Source organism: Lygodium microphyllum, chromosome 5 (assembly GCF_053477565.2).
Source record: "Lygodium microphyllum isolate KBCC chromosome 5, Lygodium_microphyllum_v1.1.10, whole genome shotgun sequence".
Classification (NCBI taxonomy): domain Eukaryota; kingdom Viridiplantae; phylum Streptophyta; class Polypodiopsida; order Schizaeales; family Lygodiaceae; genus Lygodium; species Lygodium microphyllum.
Window position 1 is genome coordinate 8,403,144 of NC_141139.1, and position 24,274 is coordinate 8,427,417.

General features: G+C 46.0%; 1 protein-coding gene across 1 annotated transcript; it reads right to left on the reverse strand.

The window, feature by feature from the left end:
- On the reverse strand, nucleotides 1-24,274 carry ATH13 (ABC2 homolog 13). Its single transcript, XM_087677454.1, has 20 exons — nucleotides 23,121-24,274; nucleotides 22,541-22,676; nucleotides 22,288-22,454; nucleotides 21,591-21,711; nucleotides 21,388-21,488; nucleotides 21,207-21,305; nucleotides 5,212-5,322; nucleotides 5,030-5,109; nucleotides 4,882-4,951; nucleotides 4,572-4,645; nucleotides 4,421-4,490; nucleotides 4,230-4,318; nucleotides 3,847-3,971; nucleotides 3,446-3,526; nucleotides 1,757-1,817; nucleotides 1,612-1,666; nucleotides 1,427-1,525; nucleotides 1,042-1,131; nucleotides 897-956; nucleotides 1-804 (listed from the first exon to the last, which is right to left on the reverse strand). Exons 1-20 carry the CDS (start codon nucleotides 23,907-23,909, stop codon nucleotides 688-690), a joined length of 2,595 nt encoding a protein of 864 aa, XP_087533580.1. The 5' UTR covers nucleotides 23,910-24,274; the 3' UTR covers nucleotides 1-687.

Here is a 24,274-nt window from a genome sequence, read left to right on the forward strand (position 1 = left end):
AAATGTTCAAAGGCTTTAGAAACCGGTTGACACTTTAAAATCCTGGCGAGACGAGTTGGTAGTAGGTATTTTGATTGGTTGATAATAAGGTTTTTCATGAGTGGGTTTTGAAAGGTTTTTCCAAAGAAAGACAAACCACCCCGCCCCACCACCCCAAGGTCACATGGGGAATTTCCAACTGTCTGGAAAAAATCCCCCTTCCCATTGAGAAACCCTTGGCCATTTCTGGGAAACCCTCAATTTGCTTCAGGAAATGGGAAACTCTCTAAAAAACCATTTCCTATTAGAAGTCCTAGCATGAACAGCTCCAAAGAGTGGTGCACAGAAGACCAGCGTGATCTTCTTGTCGAGGACGACGACTTCCCCTTCATTGCCTACGCATTCTCATGAGTCTCTACTGTCTCAGCACGAGACCCAAACCACGAGTACATAGCCTACATGTGGTGCAGCTCTAAGAGTCTTAGGCATTATTGCATTTCTTAAAGTTGCTCTGAGACAGTACAGCATAAGTTCTCAAGAAGCCAAGTTGACACACCTTTCTTCAATTAGCTTATCATGAATCTTAACAGAAGGGTGCCCAAAACGCCCGATAAGGCATTCTGCAAACCAAAACTGGCCTTCCACAAATTTCTCAATGCCCCTGAAGAATTTGTAGGACATATATATAAAGAGTATCCTTATCATTTTCTATGCAGCTCCAGTAATAAGCTGTTCCTGCTTGTCTAGCCTTTTTACCTTGAGCAGCCCAACAAGAACCTGTAAACCAAAGAGAGCACTGCCAACATAGGCAGCCACTGCCGGAACCTGAAAACAGCAGAACTCCAATATATTAATTCTCAGATCTAAGACCTTTCCCATTCAGTCCGGCAAGATTAGCTTTGCAAATGCTATCATACCCGTATTGTATTTACATACAGCAATGTTGCCAGATTCAAAAAGGTCCCTGCTAGAATAGCCTGCGCCACAAGGTGATGATCAACACACACACACACACTCTATATCTCTCTCAGAGATAAACCATGTCCAAACTCCAATTCTTACCTGCCCTATTGTCTGCTGTACAACAGCAACCCTTTTGAAAGCTCTTTCTGACTCCAAAGTACGAACTCGGAGCTTCAAATCACCTTGCTCCTGAATTATGAACTCCCAAGGTTATTGAAGAAATCTACTTAACACATTTGGAATATAGAACACATGAAGACTAAAAACAAGAGAAGTAAAAATACAAGTCACTACCTCAAAGCAACAAACAGGCATAGCAGATTTTGAAAACAATGTGGAACTGAATACTATGCTGCTTATCTCCACATGAAGATCAGTACAAAAGAGCCAAAATATGAAAAATGGTACTTGTGCTTTTTAACTTGGAGCTTGCAAGCTCAGTCATGAAGCAAGCAGAACATGCAAGTTGCAGTTGGTGACTCACGATTCTTTCTATGACATCTGCAAGCTTTTCTACACGATCAGCTTGACGGAATAAATTCGAAAATGCTTGAGCCTGCCTGTCCCAGCGTTTCTTAAGGTCCTGAATGTTGTGATAGACACATTTCAGATCGATCCTCAGTAAACATTTGAGTAAGAAATGCATATGATACATAATTCAGAACATACCCTGATAAGGACATCATAGCCAACTTCTCGAAACCTGAGGATCTCTAATGCATACCTGCAGAGAAATGATTTATCTTTATAAAGGCTAGAAGCATAACCCTAGGAGAGACAAGATTGACAGGCAATATCGGAACTTCTCTCTTACGGTTTTGCGATCTCGGTGATGTCAAATCTGGGATCAAGTCCTTTACCAATTCCATCCAGTACTAATAAACAAAAATGAAAAGACATCAATTGTCAAGTCCTTAAAACGTTGTCCAAACACTGAAATTCCACGTGCTTGCATTTTAGGGCAGCTTGTGATTGTCCATATGTATGCTCATGCTTTTGGGTGCATTTGAACACCCACACCCTAATTTATGGATAGCCTCGTACTGTATATTTGATTACTGGCTAAGCTACTTCACATAGGACAACTCCCCTACTTTTGTCTATAAAAGGAGGGAGTGTGGCCGGAGTCATTCAATCTTGCACTTGCACAGCTGGTGCTCAACCATCCGTACTCTTCAATCTCATAGTGTATTCATGTTCCCTGTCACATCATCTCGTGTTTACCTTTGTGCATTGTCTTTTTCAAATATTGTCTTTCATTATTCCAATGTTCATTTTGCTATTCTAACAAAAATTACATGCCCAAAAAAGTTTAACTTTCTCTTTTTAACAATTGTTACTTAATCTTTCTCAAGACAAGAACATTGACATCGTATTGTTTGTGAGATTTATGATACCTAGAGATTCACTCCATCATTTGGCTGAAGATGGTTGGTGTCAAGTGGATCAGTTAATCCAAATGGAGCCACAAATGGAGCCACACAACTTCATAAAGACCAAAAGTGTGGAAGTTTAAATGTGCATATTGTGGTGTCACCCTACCATAGTGCACATTTGGAGGCAAATGGCACTACATAACTTCATAAAGACCAAAAGTGTGGAAGTTTAAATGTGCATATTGTGGTGTCACCCTACCATAGTGCCCATTTGGAGGTGGTCCATAGAAGGATTTATAAAAGGGATCACACTTACAGTACTCTTCTTCTTGCCTTGGACTTAACTACTCTTTGGATCAGTGGTTGTAGATCTGAGCCCACTAGTCAATCTAAAATTTTTGGGTAATACTTATTATTGAAGTGCACACTCTAGTGAGAATTGCGGTATTCGTGTATAAACCTGAGGCCATCTTTGCTTCCAAAGCCAAATAATAAGAACAGTCCATTACCGCCTAAAACTCAGCACTCAGGTGGTGCAAAATCTTCTACTCTACAATTTTCTTCACCCAAAGGCAAAGCAAAGGTCAATCCTCACAAAGATCTCATCTATATCCTCTGGTCCATCTCATTAGTTTTCTATCTTCCCTTTTCTTGCATTGACTGTATTTCTAGACTCTTGAATCCACGGTTTTTTCATATGTTTTCATATCATACATGTAATAATATGAAATCATGGTTTGAGTGCGATTCAAGTCGCAAGACTAAATCATACAAGGCCCTGATTGTTCAATTAATGCTTGAATAAATTTGAGAAAATTGCTGAGTGTACAAATTATAACCCACAGATTCTAAAAAGACGAAGCTATGAAATGAAAAAACATGGCAGCATTTTTCAATCCAACCTTCTTACCCCCAAAACCGACATGGTTTAAGACATGTAAAATGTCAACACACATGATTTTTCTTCACAAGCACCAATGTTAGAAAGTTTCGCAAATGCTTAATGTAAGTAGCTACTATTTTTGGACAGCCACTTACAATTTTACCCAGTATACTAGCAAAAGTCAAATTAACCTTTTGTCAAAGCTACAGTACTGCTAAAATGCTGAAACGTTGTATTGTTAAACCTGAAAAAGCACGGACAACAAAGGTGAAGGTTGCAGGGAACCGGAATGGTTGGTCTGCAGATATGGATAGAAGATCCTCTCCTGCACCATAGCAATCAACGTATTCATCACTGTGGCAAGAACCGAGGTCAATAATTTGTCTCACCTAAACATGAATATTAGAAACTTAGATCATTATACCCAACTCACATTACAGACAAAAATTTTAAGTGCCATAATAAGATCTTGTACTCAATGGCATTTGAATTAACGAATCAAGCTTGAGAACAAAAACATTAGCCCATCTTAACTTAGCAAACAGGTCGAATTACAAAATTCGTCGAAGGCTCATAAGACAGATGGTGATACTGATTTCAAATCTAAGCGCAAGGAAACTGTTTTGGCAAGACATGCTTCCTTACCTATAGCTGCAAGGCGCATTTTCTTCTTCTCATCCTTTTCTTCCTTCGATAAAGGCTTCTTGAAACCTAACTCAGTTGTAGCCCCCTCTCTTTCTGCCCTTTGAGCAGCTAAACGCTCTTCAAAACTGTAAAGATGCTAACAAGTTTTTAACACTCCAGTTTTAAAAATCCAATGAACATTTTCCACAATTTCTGAAGAGCAAAAAGTGTAATAAAGAAAGCAGAAAAGGAAAATCATTGTCTTATTACCATGTTGATAATGTGCCTGACTTGTTTAAATACTCTGAATGGCTAAAATTTGACATTGAAATAGCTCTGCAATTTTGATACTTGCATAAAAAGTCTAATGCAACAGCTATATTCAGTAAGTTATACTCACTCACCTATTCAGGAAAAATTGGGCTGTTCGTCGAACAGCAGTCATGTCCCCAGTTGGAACCAGAACTCCCATTTGAACCATAGCCCTTAGAACCTAACAATTTTTCAACAGGAAGTGTTGGGATACATAATTCTGTCAACCAAGACACAACACAGTCTTCTAAGCAGAGAATATTGTAAAAATTCAAAAGCTGACCTTGTCAGGATCCTTCTCATAAACTCCATAAAATGCTTCCAACAGTCCTTCCCTTATATTTAGACTGATGCTGAATGTGACATTAACCACTTTGTCATAAACACACCACTGCCATTCAGTAAAAACATAAAAATACATGTTGAGAGCATACCTTCCCATCATGCCAAAGTCATAAAAAACCAATCGACCACCATTGACATCATCTACAGCAATGTTCCCTGGATGCTGCAATGAGCAAGAAAATAAGAAAGTTGGCACCAACCAGAAACCTGAAAGAGGGTGCTCTCAATAAACAATTTTCCAAACTTGAAACTCATTAATCCTCAACACCAAACAGACCAGGAAGAATCATTAGTTATATAATTCTATCACTAGCCCGTTGCATGTTGTGCATGCAGTATTAAGGCTAAAAGACAGAGAAATCCTTCTATAAAATAGAACTTCCACTACTTAAAACATACCGGATCTGCATGGAAAAACCCATGCCGCAGAATCTGCTCCAAGTAGGACTCCACAGCATATTTGGCAAGCCTGTTCACAAAAGCTGATAACTAAATTGTCTTATACATAAACATGTAGCTTAGTAGTCAAGTTAATAGAACCTCTTGCCTTTTTCTATCCACACCAAGCTGATCTAAAGCTGCAATACGATTGATTTTGATACCAGGAACATATTCCATCGTGAGCACCTATTGAACCAAAGAGAAACATGTAACCATGTGAGTTAATAAGTACAAAAAACATCAATTGAACTGAATTTCAAACAAACCTCAACCGGCTATATAACCCACCTGTGGTGTGGTAAACTCCCAATAGATCTTTGGAACTTTCACATAATCCAGATCCTTGAAATTGTTTGCAAAGCGCTCTGCATTATCAGCCTCTTTGCTGTAATCAATTTCCTGAGCAGACAAGTGACTGGTCACTGACTCTCTCTCTCTCTCTCTCTCTCTCTCTCTCTCTCTCTCTCTCTCTCGTAGCTACCATAGTGGTAAGCCACTTATTTTATTAAACCATTGACCTGGGTTCAAATCTCCATTTTTCTACACCTATACTAAAATACCTGCAGAATGTAGGAGTTGAACCCAAGACCTTCTAGTCACCACGCCTTCAATTTAACCAACTAAGCCTCTCTCTTTTTTGGCATAATAGGTTATTGTATTAGTTATGAAGAAATAGAAGTACAAGATTGCAAGATTACAAGATGCAAGATGGCTCTAGTCCATCATGCATAAAAGATACAAAGTCATGGCAAAGGAACAGAGGAGATTGCCGTATGCCAAGGAACTGAATCATCTCTGACCAAGATATCAGCATGCTATAGAAGGTCAAGCTACCAATGGAGAAGTCCCTTAAGCTTCACAACATGACACTGGATACCCGAGGTGGCATAAAAAATGAGCACATTGCGAGTGACCCAAATGTGCCAGCAACCCCAAAATCTGAAAAAGTGAAACAAAATCTTCATGTGAGGCTGTGGCAGACCTTTGAGTTTAGCTTCTCCAAAAACCCACTCAAGCAAACGCATCCTTGTGCCCACCACTACAAGCCAAATGATTGAGAGGAGGACCCAAATCTTTGGAGTAAAAGAGGAGGAAATGAATTTGTGACGGGAAGGCCCCACCGCAATGGTACAGAAAAAACAATTCCCATAAGAAATATCCCTGCAATGAAGGGCCAATGCAAGAGGGAGGCCCCCACCAGCGTTCTCCAAATGAATACCTTGCATTTGAATGGCCTCTTATTGGCCCATCCCTCCATTATTTTCAATTTCCACCAAGCTTTAGATTTGTGCAATCCCCAAAGAGAATTAGCTTTGGTGGTGATCCATACGCATTTTTTGATCATGAGATGATAGATCTAATTAATTGAAGAGAGCTGAAGGGTCAAACACCCTACAAGTTCCCAATCCTGCCAAGGGCAATCGGAATCCAAAACAGGAAAGGGTTGCTGGTCTTGCAAGAGATCGGAGACTCTACCCCACAGATCACTATAGCCACATGGCACCTAAAAGACTTCTAATGGTGCGAAAGAACATCAGGGTGCCTCAAGGCAAGATAGTGACATCAGCCACCGAGGTCAATCCAAGACATGTCATGCAATTAAATTTAGGTCTCTCCTCGAATTTGCCTTCCCACTAAATAAGAGGAGAGAGCGCTAGAGCTTCTATCAGCAATGAATTAATCACCTGTTTGTCCTCTGTCGGATGCCAATAGGCCTTGGAAAGAATGATTATCCATGAAGATACCATTTCTTCAGTTCACACACTTCGTTTGGGGTTTTGCAATTTTTTGGGGCTAGTGTCCACATTTTGGTCACTTATTCAATGGGCTTCAGTGGGCGCCCACACAATGGTACGCCACCCTAGAAAGCTTTCGCCTATAAATAGGCTCGCTTCATTCTTCTCTCTCTCTCTTCAACCATTCTTCACCAAAGTCAAGACTCTAACATCTCACTCTCTCGAGAAAAGAGAACAAAGCTCCTACCGACGCACCGCTGCCCTCACCCCTGCCATCGAATTGCCATTGAACAGCGCCCCCACTAACTGGCCATCGCGCCCTCCCCGTTCCTCTCGCCTATCCCCTCACCATCACGCTGCCCCCCCCCCCCCGTACTCCCCCCAACCCCCGCCTTGTGGCTCCCGCCGCCTGCATCCCCATTCATGCCGCCTCCTGTGGCCCCTCCCGGCTGCACCTCATTCGCCTTGTGGCTCCACCCGCCTACACCCCTTTCATGCTGCCCCCCCACCCTCATATCTCCCCCGCACTTCCCCCACACGGACGATTCAGGCCCACCACCCTCTGCGGTTCCAGTCTGAGACCCCAGGCACCCGATATCCTTCATCCTGCAGCTCGCATCTAACGTAATCACCCATGGCACCTGGTGCCTCCACCGCCATCAGAAAATAGACCCCCCGTCCTCGCCATCACTCTCCCCCCCCCCCAGTTGCTCCCTCCACGTGCAGCAACACTCCCCCTCCCGCAGTAGAGTAGTAAGATTGGTAGGTTCTCAATAGGGACGCGCAATGGAAACCTCTGAACAGTCGCCGGTGCATTCTGTGAGTGCCCCCCAATACCTTGCGTGTTGTCCTCTTAGAGGAACGGCTCTTAGCAGTCCATGCCACAGAGCTGGAGCTAAAAGAAATAGCAATCTTTGGTCAGGTTGTAGGACACTCCCCATCCATGGCTCAACTTCGGGATTGGCTTCACTCCAGGCTGCGCATTGGTGCGGCACAAATCGTGCAGGCGATTCTCATGGGGCAAGGGATCTTCATGGTACGACTCACGTTGGCAGACACAGCCCATGAGCTAGTGGCCAGTTCACCCTATCCTTCCACAAAGGGGGTCATCTACATGGTCCCCTGGTACAGTGGCTTCACAATGGAGGCATTCGCGCTCCACAACAGGTTCCTCAGACATTCAATCACCCTACTCTTCCCTGGACTGGCGGTAGAGTATCACTAGTTAGTGGAGGACTTTGGACGGCTCTTCGGCACTGTCCTTCCTGCTTCCTTCGCGGGTGCAATGACAACAACAGGAGTCCCAAAGGTAAGGGTGGCAGTGAAAGAGACAGAATATACCATAGTTTTTGGAGATTGAGGCAGGCGAACACTCTTTTAGGCAGCAAGTTATTGTGACTAGGCAGCCAGGACAGTGCCTGCATTGCCATGACTTTGGGCATCAGGCAGCAGACTCGGCGTTGCCGATAGGCCACAAGTGAATGAGGATGGCTTTACACAAGTCTAAAGACGACAAAGAGGGAGATGGCAGAGGGGGCCGCAGCCAGTCCCTTAGACACAGCCACGGCAGTAGGAAGCAGGAGGGCAAGTGTCCCCCCCCAGAAGAACACCAGGTGTCCCCCCTCTCCTCGTCCCACCCGGCAAAACCACGGGCCTCCATACCCACCTCCCACGGAGGCATCACATGTCACCTCCCCCGAGATCCCACATCCCCCACAAAAACCCCCCTCCCTCCCCCCCACGGTGCCCCCCCCCCCTTCTCCAGAGCCACTGCTCCCCCCCCCCACACCCACCTTGTACCGCCGCCGACCCCCCCCCCCACCATCCCTCGATCCTCCCCCCCCCCCGACCATCCCCCCCCCGCCGATCAGTTCCCCTGATCCCCACCCAGTACAGGTGAACCCCCCCCCCTACAGGAGGTGAGGAGCCCCATACGCCGACATCCTCCACTCACCAGCAGCCTAGCCCCCCACCTCCCCACACAGCCATCAGCTCATCGGTCCATGCCGCCCATCACACTTTCCCGAGACAGACACAGCTGCTACCACAAGAGTTTTTTCGCAGTGGTCCGTGGTCTTATCTGAGAGTTGCGGAACGTGGAGAGTTCCTACTACCTCTTGAGGTGGAAATCTTCATGATACGCAAGTCAAGAAGCGGCAAGGTCCATCTACTAGCACTACCGGATGGACCAAACTATGCATTCTTCCTTCAGATCTCTCATACATGAGATTGGACGATGACACAAATAGAGGAGGAGGTGAAGAATCAGGTGGCAAACCACATCTCCCAATGGATGGGAGAAGGAGGATTAGCACTCTTCTCCCAGTAGTGGCCAAGTTGTATGATGGACATAAATTGGTGGGCCGGGGCTGAGATCCCACATTTGAGCATTATCTTTAAAGCCCCTCCGTAGTGGAGAGCTCCGATGAATGTGATCGAGTGGCCCCTCGCACAGGTGGCCCGTTTCTACCAGTGTACAGAGTCACGCCTCTCAGCCTGGTTAATAGATGCCTTGGTAGTACCACCAAGTGAATCTATCACCCCCATGGTCCGGCCGAGCTACCATGAAAGAATGGAGTTCACCATTCAGGCACGCAGCAAAGTGTATCCACATGCCTCACAGCTCTTCCTCCTTGTCAACAGCTTCCACACCGAGCAGATGCCTATTCGGTCAGCCGCAGGTTTCCCTATGAGTTTACACCTTGCATCTTGGAATGTGAACAGCATCCACTACAAAGGGCCACGTGGTTCTAGAAAGTTGATTGTTCGGTAGGAGCTGCAGCCTGCCCTGGCCGAATGGATTGACATCCTACTTCTACAGTAGCACAAGCTCACTCCTGCCTAGGCCCAACAGGTTGGGAAGGTACTCCTACGCAGTTCACACACGTACTGGGAGCACGTCATCAATGCCCACGACAAGAGTGGAGGTGTATGCACCTCTATTGGCCCGAGCCATACCGCCTGTGTACGGAATCACAAGACGATTGTGGTAGGGAGAGTTCTATGGATCAAGTTGGACATGGGGGACTCATGCCTTGGAGTCCTCGATGTCTATGCCCCTACTGAGGTTAGGGCACGCAACAAGTTTTGGGTGGAGATCGCAGCAGGACTCCCAAAGGTGGACTCGTGGATCATTGGAGGAGACTTCAACAACCTAGAGGCCTTAGAGGACCAGCAAAGCAGAGGCAGAACCTACCAGGGCATGGCTAGGGAGGAGCAAGAGGCATAGGAGGTCTTCCTACTAGCAGTAGGAGCACAAGAAGCTTGGAGAGACCCTGCCTTCCACAGGAGGGAGAGGTCGTCGGATTTCTCTCAGGGATATAGGCGGCTAGACAAAGTTTTGCTAGAGGCTGGACAGGTTTTATGTGGGAGAGTGGGGATGCTCTCGTGGAGGCCAGGTAGGGCAGTTGGCAAGCACCACTTTGTTTGATCACTGCCCGGTTCTCCTCACAGTTGATCCCCCAGTCTCTGCCCTAGACACATGATCCTTTCGGATCCCTGACTCAATCTACAGGCGGGAGGAGGTGAAGAGAGAGATTGAGCAGATTTGGACTAGGGAGTGGGGCAAGAGGAGGAGGAGAGAGCACTCCGGCGGGACCTAACAGCCACACAGAGACTCCTACAGGAGGCACCAAGGGATCCCATCCTCCATGCACAGGAGGTGCGCGCACGAGTGGCCCTAGCTGGGCTAGAGAACAGGCACTCTGAGTTTTCTTTGTGCACCTCAATAGCCTTTTGGGCGCAAAAGGGGAACACGATGTGTAGGGAGTTCTTCCAAGTGCATCAGCCCTACACCTTTGGAGAGTAGATTCACAACCTCCGAGACTAGTATGGGAGGATTTGCTCTAGCCCAGATGAGGTGATGGAGATTGCCACTAACTACTACAAACGCCTTTTTCGGCAAGAGATAGCTTCAGCCAGAGGACAGCGATGCAAACAGCAGGTCTAGGATCACATCCCGTCCCTCGTCATAGAGACGGGGCATTTCCTTCTAGCCCCATTCACAGAGAAGGAACTAGAGGAGGCTTTCCACGCATAGGACAGGCAGAAATGCCCAAGAGAGGATGGCCTTTCCAAGGCCTTCTTCACTACCTTTTGGGAGGTGGTAAAGGACCCCCTACTACTGGCCTTCCAAGAGATCTTCAGCTCAGGCCAGATGCCAGGGAGTCTATCAGTAGGTCTTATCAGTCTCCTACCCAAAGGGGAAGACCGGTTGGAACTTTCCCAGTGGAGACCGATCACCCTGATGTCAGTGGCCTATAAGGCACTAGGCAAGATGATTGGTAAGCGACTCCGCCCTGTGCTTCCAAACATCATTCATGACACACAAACAAGCTTTGTTCAGGATAGGAGCATCCTTGACATCTTCACCTTCTTTGAGGCAACAGAGTGGGCCCAACACAGTGGTCACGAACTGGTGGTACTACTCCTGGATTTCGAGAAAGCCTATGACAGGGTTGACTAGGACTTCTTAGAGGGCACCATGGTGAGGTTGGGCTTCCCCCAAGCATGGATCCATGGGGTCTCACCACTTTATAGATCAGCTACCAGCAGGGTTCTCATAGATAGCACGTGAGGGGAAGAGTTTCGACTGGAGAGATCAGTCCTGCAGGGCTGCCCTTTGGCCTGTATCTCTTACTACTCTTTGCAAAGATGATGTCTTACTTCCTCAAGTCACGTGTGAGCGGGTTACATGGCCTCCGACTTCTGATGAGAGAGGAGACGGAACTACTAGACTCAGAGTATGCAGATGATACAGCACTATACATAGAGAACGATGAGCTAATGTTGGAGAGAGTGAGACTAGCTCTCGAGGTGTTTTGCACTGCAGCGGGAGCGAAAATCAACTAGCGAAAGTCGGTTGGTTTCCTTACGGACCTAGACTCTAGCATGGAGTGGGGCGTCCACTTGGGATTCAAGTGGGTGTGCAGAGGGCAAACTGTCCGTTACTTAGGGTTCCAGGTGGGACTCGACATCACTCTTGCCCGGCAGTTTCTTCCAGTCCTCGACTCTATTCGGAGGAAGCTGACTTACTAGAGTACTGCTCGTCTTTCCCTGGCAAGCCAAGCCCTGGTGGTTAACCAGGTCCTCCTAGCGACAGCCTAGCACATTGCCTCGTATTGGTGCTTCTCCACGTTCTGTGTAGTGCAACTTCACCACCCTGTGTGGAATTTTCTCTAGGTCAGGTCCAACGGTTCCAAGGACTCTCGGGCCAAGGTGGCATGGGTGACCATCATACGCCATCGATCAGAGGGAGGGCTTGGGATCATAGACCCAGAGTATCAAAGTCTGGCCCTTGTGGGCAAGCTAGTAGTCTGCGGTCTCACACCAAGCGGGCAGACGTCAAAGGTCCTATTGCAAGAGGGCTTCCAAGAGTGCAGACCGAGGCTTGGTGGTGGTTGGAGGCCATCCTTGAGATGGATCTTCACGACGGCATAGATTACGCCCCCCAGATCCTCCTTCCTTCGCAGCCTACTTTGGGTGTGGCAGGGCCTCCGTAAGACCCTCATTCAAAGCCCCCCCAAGTTGCCAAGAGGAGATAGACCGCTAGCCAATGATCTGGAACTCCCAAGTTAGAGATCGGAAGGGGGTACAGATTGGCGAGCGCCCCCATATCCAATGGGCTAGTTGGGAGACCGGCCCGGCTCGTACCATCAGGATGTGGCGGGAGGTGTACAGGATGGCGGACCAAGAGGTGTTGCAGCGAGCATCAAGTTGCCAAAGAGGAGTTGAGTTGAGGAGAAGGGAGATCGACGCAGCCATACCTCAAGAGTGGCTTGACCCCCCAATACGAGAGCCGATAGAGCCCGATGAGGTATGGGCCGCTAGGTTTTCACCGACCGGCATCCCCCTATAGGTAGCAAGTAGAGTGAGCGATGCCCCACATGGGACCTTCTTCACCATACAGGAGAATCAGCGTCTAGTCCTTGACAAAGGGCAACAAGATGATGCGGGGTTATGTGTCCTTTCGTGGAGGAGGATTTGGGTTTCTGGCCTTTAGGGGAAGTCATGGCGTCTAGACCCTTATGTGTTCTAGGAGGAGCTCTAGGAGGGGCGCCTCTAGATTTGGGAGGGCAGGCCACTTGATGAGCTGGAGTGGGACCCTAGAGAGTGGTTATGGCCGGCCACTGCAGTCGCCAAGAAGCCACCGAGATTCTTGGAGTACACAGCTAGGATTGGCACACATGTACTGATGCAGGAGGACATGGACTGGGCGCCTTCACGTAGCAGGTAATGGGCGGAGCACAACATCACACAGCAAGTATTGGGCAGAGCACAGCATCACAGATGCCTTCCGACAAACTTTATGGTGCTGCCTATGGGACAGCTGGAGGCCAAGGAGGGCATCATATTTCTTGTGGTTGTTGGCACATGGAGACCTAGCGGTGGGGAGTTGGTTAGCCCAAATGCAGAAGGATGGAGGTTGTAAACACTGTACACAGTAGGTTCTGAAAACTCCAGAGCACTACCTTTGGTCGTGTGAGGCAACGCAGCTCGTATGGAGAGGAGCATGCTGCATTCTCCGCCGTTTAGCACCCAACCTGGGATGTATCTCATGGGAAGCTTTTTGCTCGCACACAGTCAACCAAGGACATCACCTTTTGTATGAGGCCAGGGTACAAGACACGATCTTCATTATTGAGGATGGGTCTCTACCCATCCACCAGGTACTGGAGTCCACAACAGACCGCTCTGAGATATGAGAGATCGTAGAGAGTCTTACTGGATGGCACATCTGAAAGCCGTACTATTAGAAGGTTTTTGGTGGGGAAAGACTTTCAATACAGGCGATCTTAACAGAGCTCTGGACCTCCATCATCCACTCCCTCCGGACTGATGGGACCAAGAGCAAGGTGAGTCTCGAGCTTGTTAAGAGCTCCGTTTTCATTTCATGCGCACTTGGAGCGGCCAGGACCTGTTTTTCACGATGCAAGCAGGTAGCCCCAATTGGCAATACATCCCCCCTCCATGGCTTCTTGCCCCCATTCCCCCCTAGACCGCCCTAAGAGGCTTGTATGCTTGATATATCTGTGACCCTACATTAGCTCCAGCTAGTCTGTTGAGCATGAGCACTTCTTTGTATTCGGTTTTTTTCCGAAGTAATATAATTAGCCACACTTTATTTGCCAAAAAAAAAAAAACATTCTTCACCACCTTCTTTGGTCACCACCGCCACTTCTCTTCTCTCACCCGTCCTTCCGCTACCCTCACACCCCTTCAAAAGGACAATGCGGTTCGTGGCTCACGGCTGCCTTCACCCTCTCTCTTTTGCTTCAAACTCCCTATTCCAACATCAGGCCTTGCATTTGGAGCATCTTTCACCTAGCACCACCATCCTCTACTTGGCATCAACACCCTTCTCCTTCAGGCTCCACCTTAACATGCGTTTTTCAATCTAGAGGCCTTCTCCTTGCCTAGCCTTACCATCTCTAACTTGGCATCAACATCTTAGCCTCTAGCAGTAATCTACACAAGGGCTATTGGAGCCTGCATTTTTGCAACTTGGCTTCTCGTCCATCACCTGGCATCACATGTCTATCAAACAGAGGTTATTGGTGCGAAGAAGAGTGTGGAGTCACTGCTAGGTTTTGCGCTGAGGAAACACAAAGTGTACAACCACAACAAAAGCACAAGGAGATAAACACAGATAGAGAAGGCAAAACTCAAACCCTAAACGCAAAACTCAAAACTCAAATACAAACAAAAGAAGGGATAGAAAGAGCACAACTCTCAAGAATGAATGCTATAAATAAATGTAAGAGTATACAATGAGCCCAAGGGCATAGAGTGTGTCAGAGAGTGATGTCCACCAGAGACAAATCCCAAGTCTCTGACCACTAGACAGAGTGTAGGGTAAGAGGATGCTACAAAACGGTGATGCCAAAAGGGCTTGGAGCACCAAACGCAAGCAGGAGAGGTGTGGAAGATGAAAGGCAGTCCCCCCATATGAGTATAAACGCAAGCTGAAGATGTTCCCAAGATGAGGAGCATCGACACTTGTCGCCTAGAGGAGAAGACACCAAATGCAAGCAACTCAAGTGTGTAGGAGCTATCACCTAGCTGGATCTAGAACCAAACACAAGCTACAGAAGGTGATGAAGATGTTGGTGATGACCGATGGATGTCAAACACAACCTAGAAGGGTGTCACTCAGTGGGTAGCAGTTGTAGCAAAGAATGCCAAGCACTGGAGCAGTACCAAATGGAGTGGCAGCAATCAATGGGGCTGGACAGCCACGTGCGTGTGGATCGATGGCTAAAATATGCATTCAAGGGTGAGAAACCTACACAAAAAAGGGATTAAGGCTTTATAGATGAGAATGGACCCTCCCAAATTAGGGTTTCACTACACTCTCTCAAACCACGCCCCGTTTTAGGGTTTTCATTAAATTAAGCTTGTTTTGGGACTATTTAAGTAGCCAATCAGAATGGAATGCATTTCTTAGCTCAACAGCTGGAACCTATGTTTTTGCAGGCCGGCTCATCCTCCATCATATGGCATCATCATTATCCACTTGGCGTCAGCAGGCAGCTGGGCTGCTCTCCCTGCATTTGACAGCTTGCTGCCCAGGTCACTCCTGGGCATCAGAGGACTACGGTTTGCTCCCTCGAAAGGACTGTAGTTTGCTCCCTCAACAGTTGTCCTTCACCTTCCAATGATTACTTCAATAGCTCACTACCCGAAGGACTGCGTTTCGCTCCCTTCACTCTACAAATTTCCCACATATACTACCACCTAATTTAGACATGACAATGCAATTATCTTCTGAGCTTTGGCTCCGCTATATTAGCTTTTCTTCTCATAGCATGATTCAATGCCTCATCACCATGTTCTCGTGTTTTTGAGTTTCTATTCTCTCTTAGTGTTTGCCATACACACTCTGTGTTACTCCCCACAAGCCCCATTGTCTCTCTATATTGTTGTTTATTTTGACATGGTATCAAAACGCAGGAGCTCAAAGAGCTAAAGACCCTCTCCATCAAAGAAGGCAAAGACAGGTTGCAGGTTTAACATCATCTTTTGATTTCCCCCTTCATTTCCGTTGCATCACCAAGAGACAGACCCTTTTACAAGTTGACACTCTGGTGCTATGACTTCTCCGCAGGTAGATGGACAGACCACTAGGTGCTCCTCTTCTAGCATCACTAGAACCCCCACCGATGCTTGCCGACAAGGACCTTTGCTCCCTACCCGCCGAAGTATATGTGTCTACCCCTAGGCACTCGTTGTGCCACCTCTCCGTTCTGGGCCACAATGTTTATTTTGCACATGCTTTTTTTTTAATGCTCAAGGCAATAAGGCACATCCGATGTGCATTAGGCCCTTTCGAGCCACAAGAGGATCAACTGGTACCATAGCCTCCTCGCTACCGCTGCAATGTGCTATAGAAGTTTCTTCTACTTCTTCTAGAGTTTCAAGAATGCAACCTCAACAACCCATAGTTCTCCAATCCGCTCCCACGAGAGACAGTGATTGTTGCCTATCGTCCCCTTAACAATCCACTCCTTCAAGAGAATGATTGTTCGACACCTTCCTTTACTTTGGGTCCGCAGTCCGCTCCACTGAGAGATGGCAACTATTACCCAAACTTGGCTCCGCATGAGCCTTACCTTTTCCCACCCTTGACTACTCGCATTCGAGAGGCCACCTCTGGGCATTTGACACCCCTAATACCTTCTTCAACACAACCAACAGCACTTCCATCATCATCCGATTATTCGAAGTTCATGATACATTAGTTTTTAGATTCCCTCTCTTACAAAGGAGGGTTCAGAGGGGGACGTACTCTCTTTGCCCTCATAGGAGGCTTCTACTTATTTGGCTTCAAAGGGAATCCTTACATCTCTACTCTCGGCTGCCAGCCAACGCTCCTCATCATGAAGTTTGCCACCTACCTTCTACTCTTTTGGGATGGCTATCCTTGAGCAGTCATTTCTCCTCCTAATACCTAGGAGCTTCAAAGACCACTTAGATCACGGCCTTGGAGGTTCAGCCGCGACTTGGTGACAAGGCCTTCAAATTCCTTCCAACATGGAGTTACAGAGCTAGTGGCTCCTTGCCCAAGGTGAAATCGGGTTCTACAATTCATCCCATCTTCTGTTCCTTACCATATTTCAAGTGGAAATCTTGGATCTGCATGATCCTCTTCTTCTTCTTCATTGTATCTCTCTTTGCTCCTCCTTCTTCATCTCTTTTTGGGCTTGAGAGGGGGTATTGAGAAACCACTTCTTCAGTTCATACACTTCATTTAGGGTTTTGCACTAACAGCCCTAAAAAGGACTAGTCTCCACACTTTGGCCACTTTTTCAGTGGTGCGCCACCCTAGATACCTTATGCCTATAAATAGGCAGTCAACTTCATTCATTCTTCTCTCTCTTCAGTCATTCTTCACCACCTTCTTCGGCCACCACCACCACTTCCGTTCTCTCACTAGCCCCTTCCACTGCCCTCACCCCCTTTCAAAAGGACATTGTGGTTCGTGACTCGTGGTTGCCTTTACCCTTCCTCTTTTGCTTCAGGCACTGTATCATCTTCTGAGCTTTGACTCCACTGTATCATCTTATCTTCTCATAGCATGATTCAAAGCATCATCACCGTGTTCTTGTGTTTCAAAGTTTTTCTTCTCTCTCAGCGTTTGCCATACACACTTTGTGTTACTCCCCACAAACCCTACTGTCTCTCTGCACTATCGCTTATTTTGACATGGTATCAAAGCATACATGTTATTTTGACAGAGATTGATCACATGTTGTAGAGACCTATGAGGGAGTTGCATCAGCTGAAGGCTACTACCACACCCTTATTTTCTACCTTGTCATGCCTCTTTCACACATTTACTTCACTTTTTTTTCAGCACTCTACAAGCAGTTTTATTTCAATAACTTCTAGTCGACTAAGTCATTTAGGCATTCTTGTACATTGACACTCTCTCATTTACCAGCCCTCTGCATTTTTCTGCCCCGTCCAACCCCTGCCCCCTTCAGAATATTGATTCGCTCTGTTTTCTGGCCTACCCAGTCCTGCCATCCAGCCATATTATATCAGCCCTGCCATCCAGCTATATCATGTTTTCAGACTAGTCATGACCCTCATCATATTTTTGGCCGCTATCCCTGCTTTTTCTTCTCTATCTTTCAAGTTACCATGTGTATCCGTTTCTGCCCATACCTTCCTGATATGGCCAGCATGTAATCTCTTTCTCCACAGTCACAAGCGATGGTCATTTTAAGACTTGAGGATTGCACAAACAAAAACTTCAGACTTGTCTCAATCCTACTTCTGATTTCATATGACAATATAATCACAAGTGAAGGCGATTCCTCCCCATCCCACTCTCTCTCTCTCTCTCTCTCTCTCTCTCTCTCTCTCTCTCTCTCTCTCTCTCTCTCTCTCTCTCTCTCTCTCTCTCTCTCTCTCTCTCTATATATATATATATATATATATATCAGTTTCTGCCTATACCTTCCTGATATGGCCGGCATGTAATCTCTTTTTCCAGAATCCAGCGTAGTCACAAGTGACGGTCATTTTTGGACTTGAGGATTGCAGGGACAAAAACTTCAGACTTCTTTCAGTCCCACTTCCCATTCCAGGTGACTATATAGTCACAAATGGAGGCAATTCCTCCCCATCCCGTTTTGAGCTAGTTGTAACATATTTTCCAGCCAGTCATTTTAGCTGGTCTGTGAGGCATTCCCTTTAGTACAAAGAATGGGAGAAAGTCCAAATTGAGCAGCTGATTACCAGCTCCATCAACAAAGCAAAAAAGAAGCAGATAATCACTGTAAATAGGCAGCTTATAGTGAGAATCGAGAAACTTGAAGGGAGTGTGTTTCACAAAGTGCAAAAGTGGCAGCTGAAGATAAACAGATGACAATCCTAAAGAATGAATTGGAGAAGGTGCAAGCCAGTCCTAGGCTGAAGGAGGGAGAAATCCAACCTAGCATTGTAGAGAAGAACTCTCTAGGATCAAGGAGAACATAGGCAATCTCCAAAGCAAGAAGAAAAAACTGTTAAGGAGACTACGCTTGGGTGGAGATGCTCAAGAAGACCCAAAAATAGGCAGAGGAAGCAGAGCAATACAAGTGGTAAAGAAGTGTTAAAACCCAGCTCTCAAACTCTAGAGTCTACCCCCAACACCACCATCATCAATGACACCTTGGGAGGAGCAAAGGAGAAAGGTACAAGCAATATATGTGCGAGTAGTTGGGCTGAAAAGCACATGAAATGAGGAGGACACCAAGGACTTGTACACAAAGATGGGCATCGAGAAGACTTTGCAAACACCAACTTGGACGTCGGACAAGAAAGTAGATAGCCAAAGTGAAGTGGAGGAGAGCTCAATGGAGTGTGCCCTCATCTTACACCTTTCCATCATGGAGGCTAAGAAAGATTTCATAGTAGAATGCAAGACACTAAAGGGAACGGAGCTAGCTCCATGAAGGAATGCATGCCGAGAATCAAGGCAGCTAGGTGTTGAGCGACCAAAATGTGCCTCTTAATTGTCGTATTTTTCTAGCATTTTTCAGCTCAATCGAACAGCCCAAAATGCATTTTAGCCATACAACAATCTAGACATTCTTCTTGTTCCAGCATATCCTATCAAAGGAACTCAAATGTGCACACAACTCTTCTCCCATTTATCCCTTATATCCCCATTACTCTTAGTTGCTGCCATCATTATTCTACCCACATATACCATCATCCAAATGTGCTGCCTTTGCTGCCAGCCTGTTTGTGGCCATCCTCCTGCTGTTGCCAACATCCACGTGGCAATCCCTGCTGCATTTAGACTGGCTGCACATTACTGACTGCTGCTGCTGCTGCTTTTTAGATCTTCCAGCCCTGTTACAGCTGCCATGACATCCATACAACTCCATCTTCGCTCCATGTCAGCAGCCACAACAATTTAGACATTCTTCTTGTTCCATCATGTTCTATAAAAAGGACTCAAATATGCACACAACTCTTCATCCCATTTATCCCTTGCATCCCCATTACTCATAGTTGCTGCCATCATCATTCTACCCACATCTACCATCATACAAATGTGCTGTCTTTGCTGCCAGTCTGTTTGTGGCCATCCTCCTGCTGTTGCCAACATCCACATGGCAATCCCTGCTGCATTTCAACTTGCTGCACATCACTGAGTGCTGCTGCTGCTGTTTTTGGGATCTTCCAGCCCTGTTACAGCTGCCACGACATCAGATACAGCTCCATTTTTGCTCCACATCAGCAGCTAACCTGTTTTTCCAGCTTCAGGACCATTTAGCCTCCTGGTTTTGGTTCTGGTCTGCTCTGCCTACTGATTTCTCCCTGGGCAGATCTTGGCTGCTGCATGATATGACCTGTGGCTCCAGCCTACTCATTTACCTCAGATTTCATGGTATTGCTGCACTCGGGATCTGGAGGACCACATCTGTTCATCTTCTTCGATCATTCATTTTCGGCATTCATGCATTCATCAAATACTTTTCTCCCTCTTTTTTTACTTAAGAGTAATTCAAGAGGCTCCTGATGTGCTTATGGGTGCAGGATGTCCAGCCATTCAAGAAATTGACCCGATCTGACAATTCTTTGCCCCCATATGAAGCAAGAGTCCATAAAAAACATGAAGCTCTTAGTAAAATGCCAAACTTTGCTGTAAGCAGGCAAGAAAGTCGGGAGCTGTCCCACTGATGGGGTTAGCTACAAACAGTTTCAGTTTTCAGTTTCTCAAGGCTTTTCAATTGAAACACACTCCATGCAGTGTTCTCAAGTGGAAACCATCACCTCTCTCTTTCTCTTTCTCTCTCTCCATCATTCAAGGAGCCAAATTTAGTGGATAAAAAGTATCTTTTATTTTATTTGGAATGTGAAAACCTCTCAACGTGTTCTCCTTCCCAAAAGGAAAACCTCTACCTGTGTGAAAATTGTTTTGTGCAGGAAACTCTTACAAGAACAGCTGCTTGATTTCCTGCCCCTTCCAAGCTTTCCTTGCGAAGACATTTGCATGGAATTTCTCAAAGACATAATTGCTTGATTATTCATTTGGAAAAATTTCAAGCTGCAGGGTATATCTCAGAATTACGGCAAGTTGGACAGCACGTCACCCCAACACTTGTCAAAAAGGATCATTTCAATCAAAAGCATAACTGAAGTGTACACCCACTTTATGGCACAATCTTCCATTATCAAACAGAACAAGATAGGGGTGTAATTTTCTGTGTGTGGGATAAAGCATCACACCCCATGCAACCACCTACCAATATCTAGTGAGTGGTTATCTAAAACACAAGGCTGTTTTCACATAGATGGTCATTATGTATTACCACCCAGTAATTGTCCAATGACTATTACAAGAAGTCTTAAAGACATGCAAGGCTTATTTTGCAAAATAGTGGTCCAATCAGCTAGTAGTGCTTCAATTATTGCCTGTTCCAATTGACCTTCTGGTTGTTCAATAGCTACTAAAAGAGAATGTTTTAAGATGATACCAAGAGGAAGACAAGGTATAGGAGACTGGTCAACTTTAACAGCTTGTTTATTCAAATGATTATCCTGTACCTGATATAGCACAGATGCACATTCATCATAGATTGCAACCCAATCCCGTTTAGCACCGTCTGACTTTGGATCAAGTTTTTGCAGGTTTTCCGCTATAACCTGCAGGAATGCCAAGCTTCAAACTTGTTTACACTGAACCTTTACTCTGATATGGGTGACTAAGTATCTCAACCTTACATACCCTTAGGTTCTTCAAATCAATGTCAAACAGCTCCTTCAAAGCTGGCCGTTGAACTTTAACCACCACTTCCTCACCTCTAAGAGTGGCACGATGTACTTGTCCTGAAAAATATAATCAAAACATTCACCCTATGGAAGCTTGCAATAACCATAAAAAGTTGATACTCTAACAAAATACCCAGACAAGCAATCACTAATTCCTACCAAGGCTTGCAGCAGCAATTGGATCCGGATCAAACCGTTCAAAAATCTGATCAACTGGGCATCCTAGCTCATCCTCAACAATCTTAAGAGCCACTTCCGACTCAAAAGGAGGCACTTGGTCCTGTAACAAGATATGTTCAGAAGAAGCAAAAAGGCATGTACTTGCACTAAAAAATCATTAATGAGCTTCAGTGCTGCCATAAGAAGGTGATGCTTCCTGGTCCTAGTAAGTCAGTTGCAAGACAAGCCAATTTTGTGTCTGTATGTTGTGAGCTAAGTTATATTTCAATGTGCATGATCTGGGTTTGGTCAAGAATTATTGGCGTGCTACAGTCCGTGCACTGTCAGCTTAGTGAGATGTATCACTTGTGAAGGAGTCTCCACTCATTGTACAATCATCAAATCATTAGTCAAGGGTGTCCCTTTCAGCTCCCTTCTGTTTGAACCTGTAGTAGAGGCGGTTAATAAGCTAACCCATTCATGGCTAATGCTTCCATTTTCTTTTCATTCTTTTGATGAGGAGAAGAAAAATAGAAAACCACCAAGATTATCATACTACCACCTAGGATCAATGTCGGTCAAATCTAGCTCTGACAGAAAGAGAATGGCCTCTGCTTAACCTCGTTAGAACCCCACATGGTTTTGGCTAGTAATAAGTACCCTAATAGACTCGATAGAGGGAGACTAAGAAAGGAACCTGGAGTTCTGCTAGCTGATCAACATACTCCTGAGCTAGAATATCCACCCTTGTTGAAAACTGCTGCCCAATTTTGATAAATGTTGGACCCAACCTCAAGAGTCCCTCCTTCAACCATTTTGCAAGAACTTTTCTCCTCTCCCTCTTCGATTCTTCTGTCATTTCTCCTGCAGGAGACCAACAATATTTGTATATCAAGCCTAGCTTCAAGGTACCATATAACTGGAAGAATGTGAGCTTGATGTTTGTCAACCTTTGTAAGTGAATTTTTGGTTGAGCAACCAAGCCTTCAAAAGAAAATTCGCAACAAAGCACCATATCTCAAAAGACCTTTGAATTGTTGAATATGTTTTGAACTTATTCCATCGTCCTCCTGCAACCACAGAAACCTGAAAGCAAACCACACAATATGATACTTTGCACCAAGCTAAATGCATTGCCATCACAGAATTGAACATATTAGACAGTCAGCATCCCCAGTGTACAACAGTTCAATGGATTCAGTCAGCAAATAAATCAGAACTGGCACCATCAGACAATCAGCCTGCACTGCTGTGTAGTAAATATCTTAAACATCAGTAGTTGATGCACGCATACAGACAAAGAAAAAGCTTACATGGTGAATAGCATCTTACACATTAGTTTGAGCCTCTATGTAAGTTCGTTTTCAAAGGCAATGACGATCATGTCAACTTTGCAAGCACAGACATTATGTTGGCAAGGGATCACTCATTCTTCAGTTAACTTCAAAGCTTGACACTTTAAAAGGATGAAGAGGCTGCACCATGAGTTTCAGTGTAAAAGAAAACATGGAAAACTAAAACCACACCCACCGGCAATTTATCTTTGCCTGCCTGCCTGAACCATGGATCTTCCTGCCCAATGGACTCAACCTTGTCCCTCTGAGACCTCTTTTCATCCTCTGAGCTTCTTGAAGTTGGGGAAAGCAATTGCAAAGCTGCTCTGTCACGGTCTTCCCTCCCAGATTGGAATTCAAGGGATGAAGGGGTGCTGCCATCCGTAGTAAGCAGAGCCTCTCCTACAACTGCAGTGCCATTCATAGACTCTTTCACAGTTTTCCCGGCTAAGGCCCCATTACTGGATTTCAATGTGCTGCTCTCCCCCTCCTGGTAGCGATAAGTAGCTGCCCCGTTGGCATGTCCATTGAGGGCTCCATTACCTCCCTTGCTTGACGTGGCACCATTCTGAGCTTCTCTCACAGCCTTCTCCTTTGTAACAGCTGCACCGTTACCTTCATGCAGCAACTCATCACTATCAAGACCAATCGCTCCAGCCGTGTTATCATTTCCCCGTGCACCTGAGTTCTTTTCTGCTAGCACCTGTGCAACGATCTTCCAAGCCCTTGCACTTGCAGCATTCCTCAGTTTCAGGCTCTTGGACTGGTTCCTGTCTCTGTGTGAATGTGAAAGTGATGCATACAAACACGGAGAATTTCCCAAACCCTTGACCGCAGACGACAAGTTCGCGGCGGCCGAACCGGGGGCATGCAAGCTAGAGCCAAATGCGCTGGAGCCGAATGCGCTGGAGCCGAATGCGCTCAGATGCTCGAGGGATGACGAGGTAAAATGTGTAGACATGTTTGCAGCCACAGAGGCAGCCATGGCCTGCTTCAAGGAGCTGATGGAAGCCTCATGCAAACGGCAAAGGCCAATGCTAAAGAGGGCAAAATATTGGAATTGAAAATGGTGATGGAGGAGCAGTATCACAATACCAAACCTCGGATCTGCGGTATCGGGGAAGCAAATGCGCAGAATACGTGCAATAGAAGATCAATGGAAACCTAGTGTTGCGATGAGAGAGAGGCGGAGAGGCGACTGTCTCTCTCTCTCTCTCTCTCAAAACACCATCCAATATCTGGTTACACCACAGGCAACACACCACCTCTCTCTCTCTCTGTTCTCTTCTTCTGCTCTCTCTCTTCTCTCTCTATCTGTTTTCTCTCTCACATTTCTGTCTCACAAAAGAT

Bases quoted from the DNA above. Each gene is read 5' to 3' on its own strand.
- ATH13 (XM_087677454.1), bottom strand. From the start codon at position 23,909: ATGGCTGCCTCTGTGGCTGCAAACATGTCTACACATTTTACCTCGTCA. The intron at 21,306-21,387 runs GTATGTAAGGTT...GCATTCCTGCAG, and splicing joins TTGATTTGAAGAACCTAAGG to GTTATAGCGGAAAACCTGCA. The intron at 1,667-1,756 runs GTAAGAGAGAAG...ATTTCTCTGCAG, and splicing joins ATCACCGAGATCGCAAAACC to GTATGCATTAGAGATCCTCA.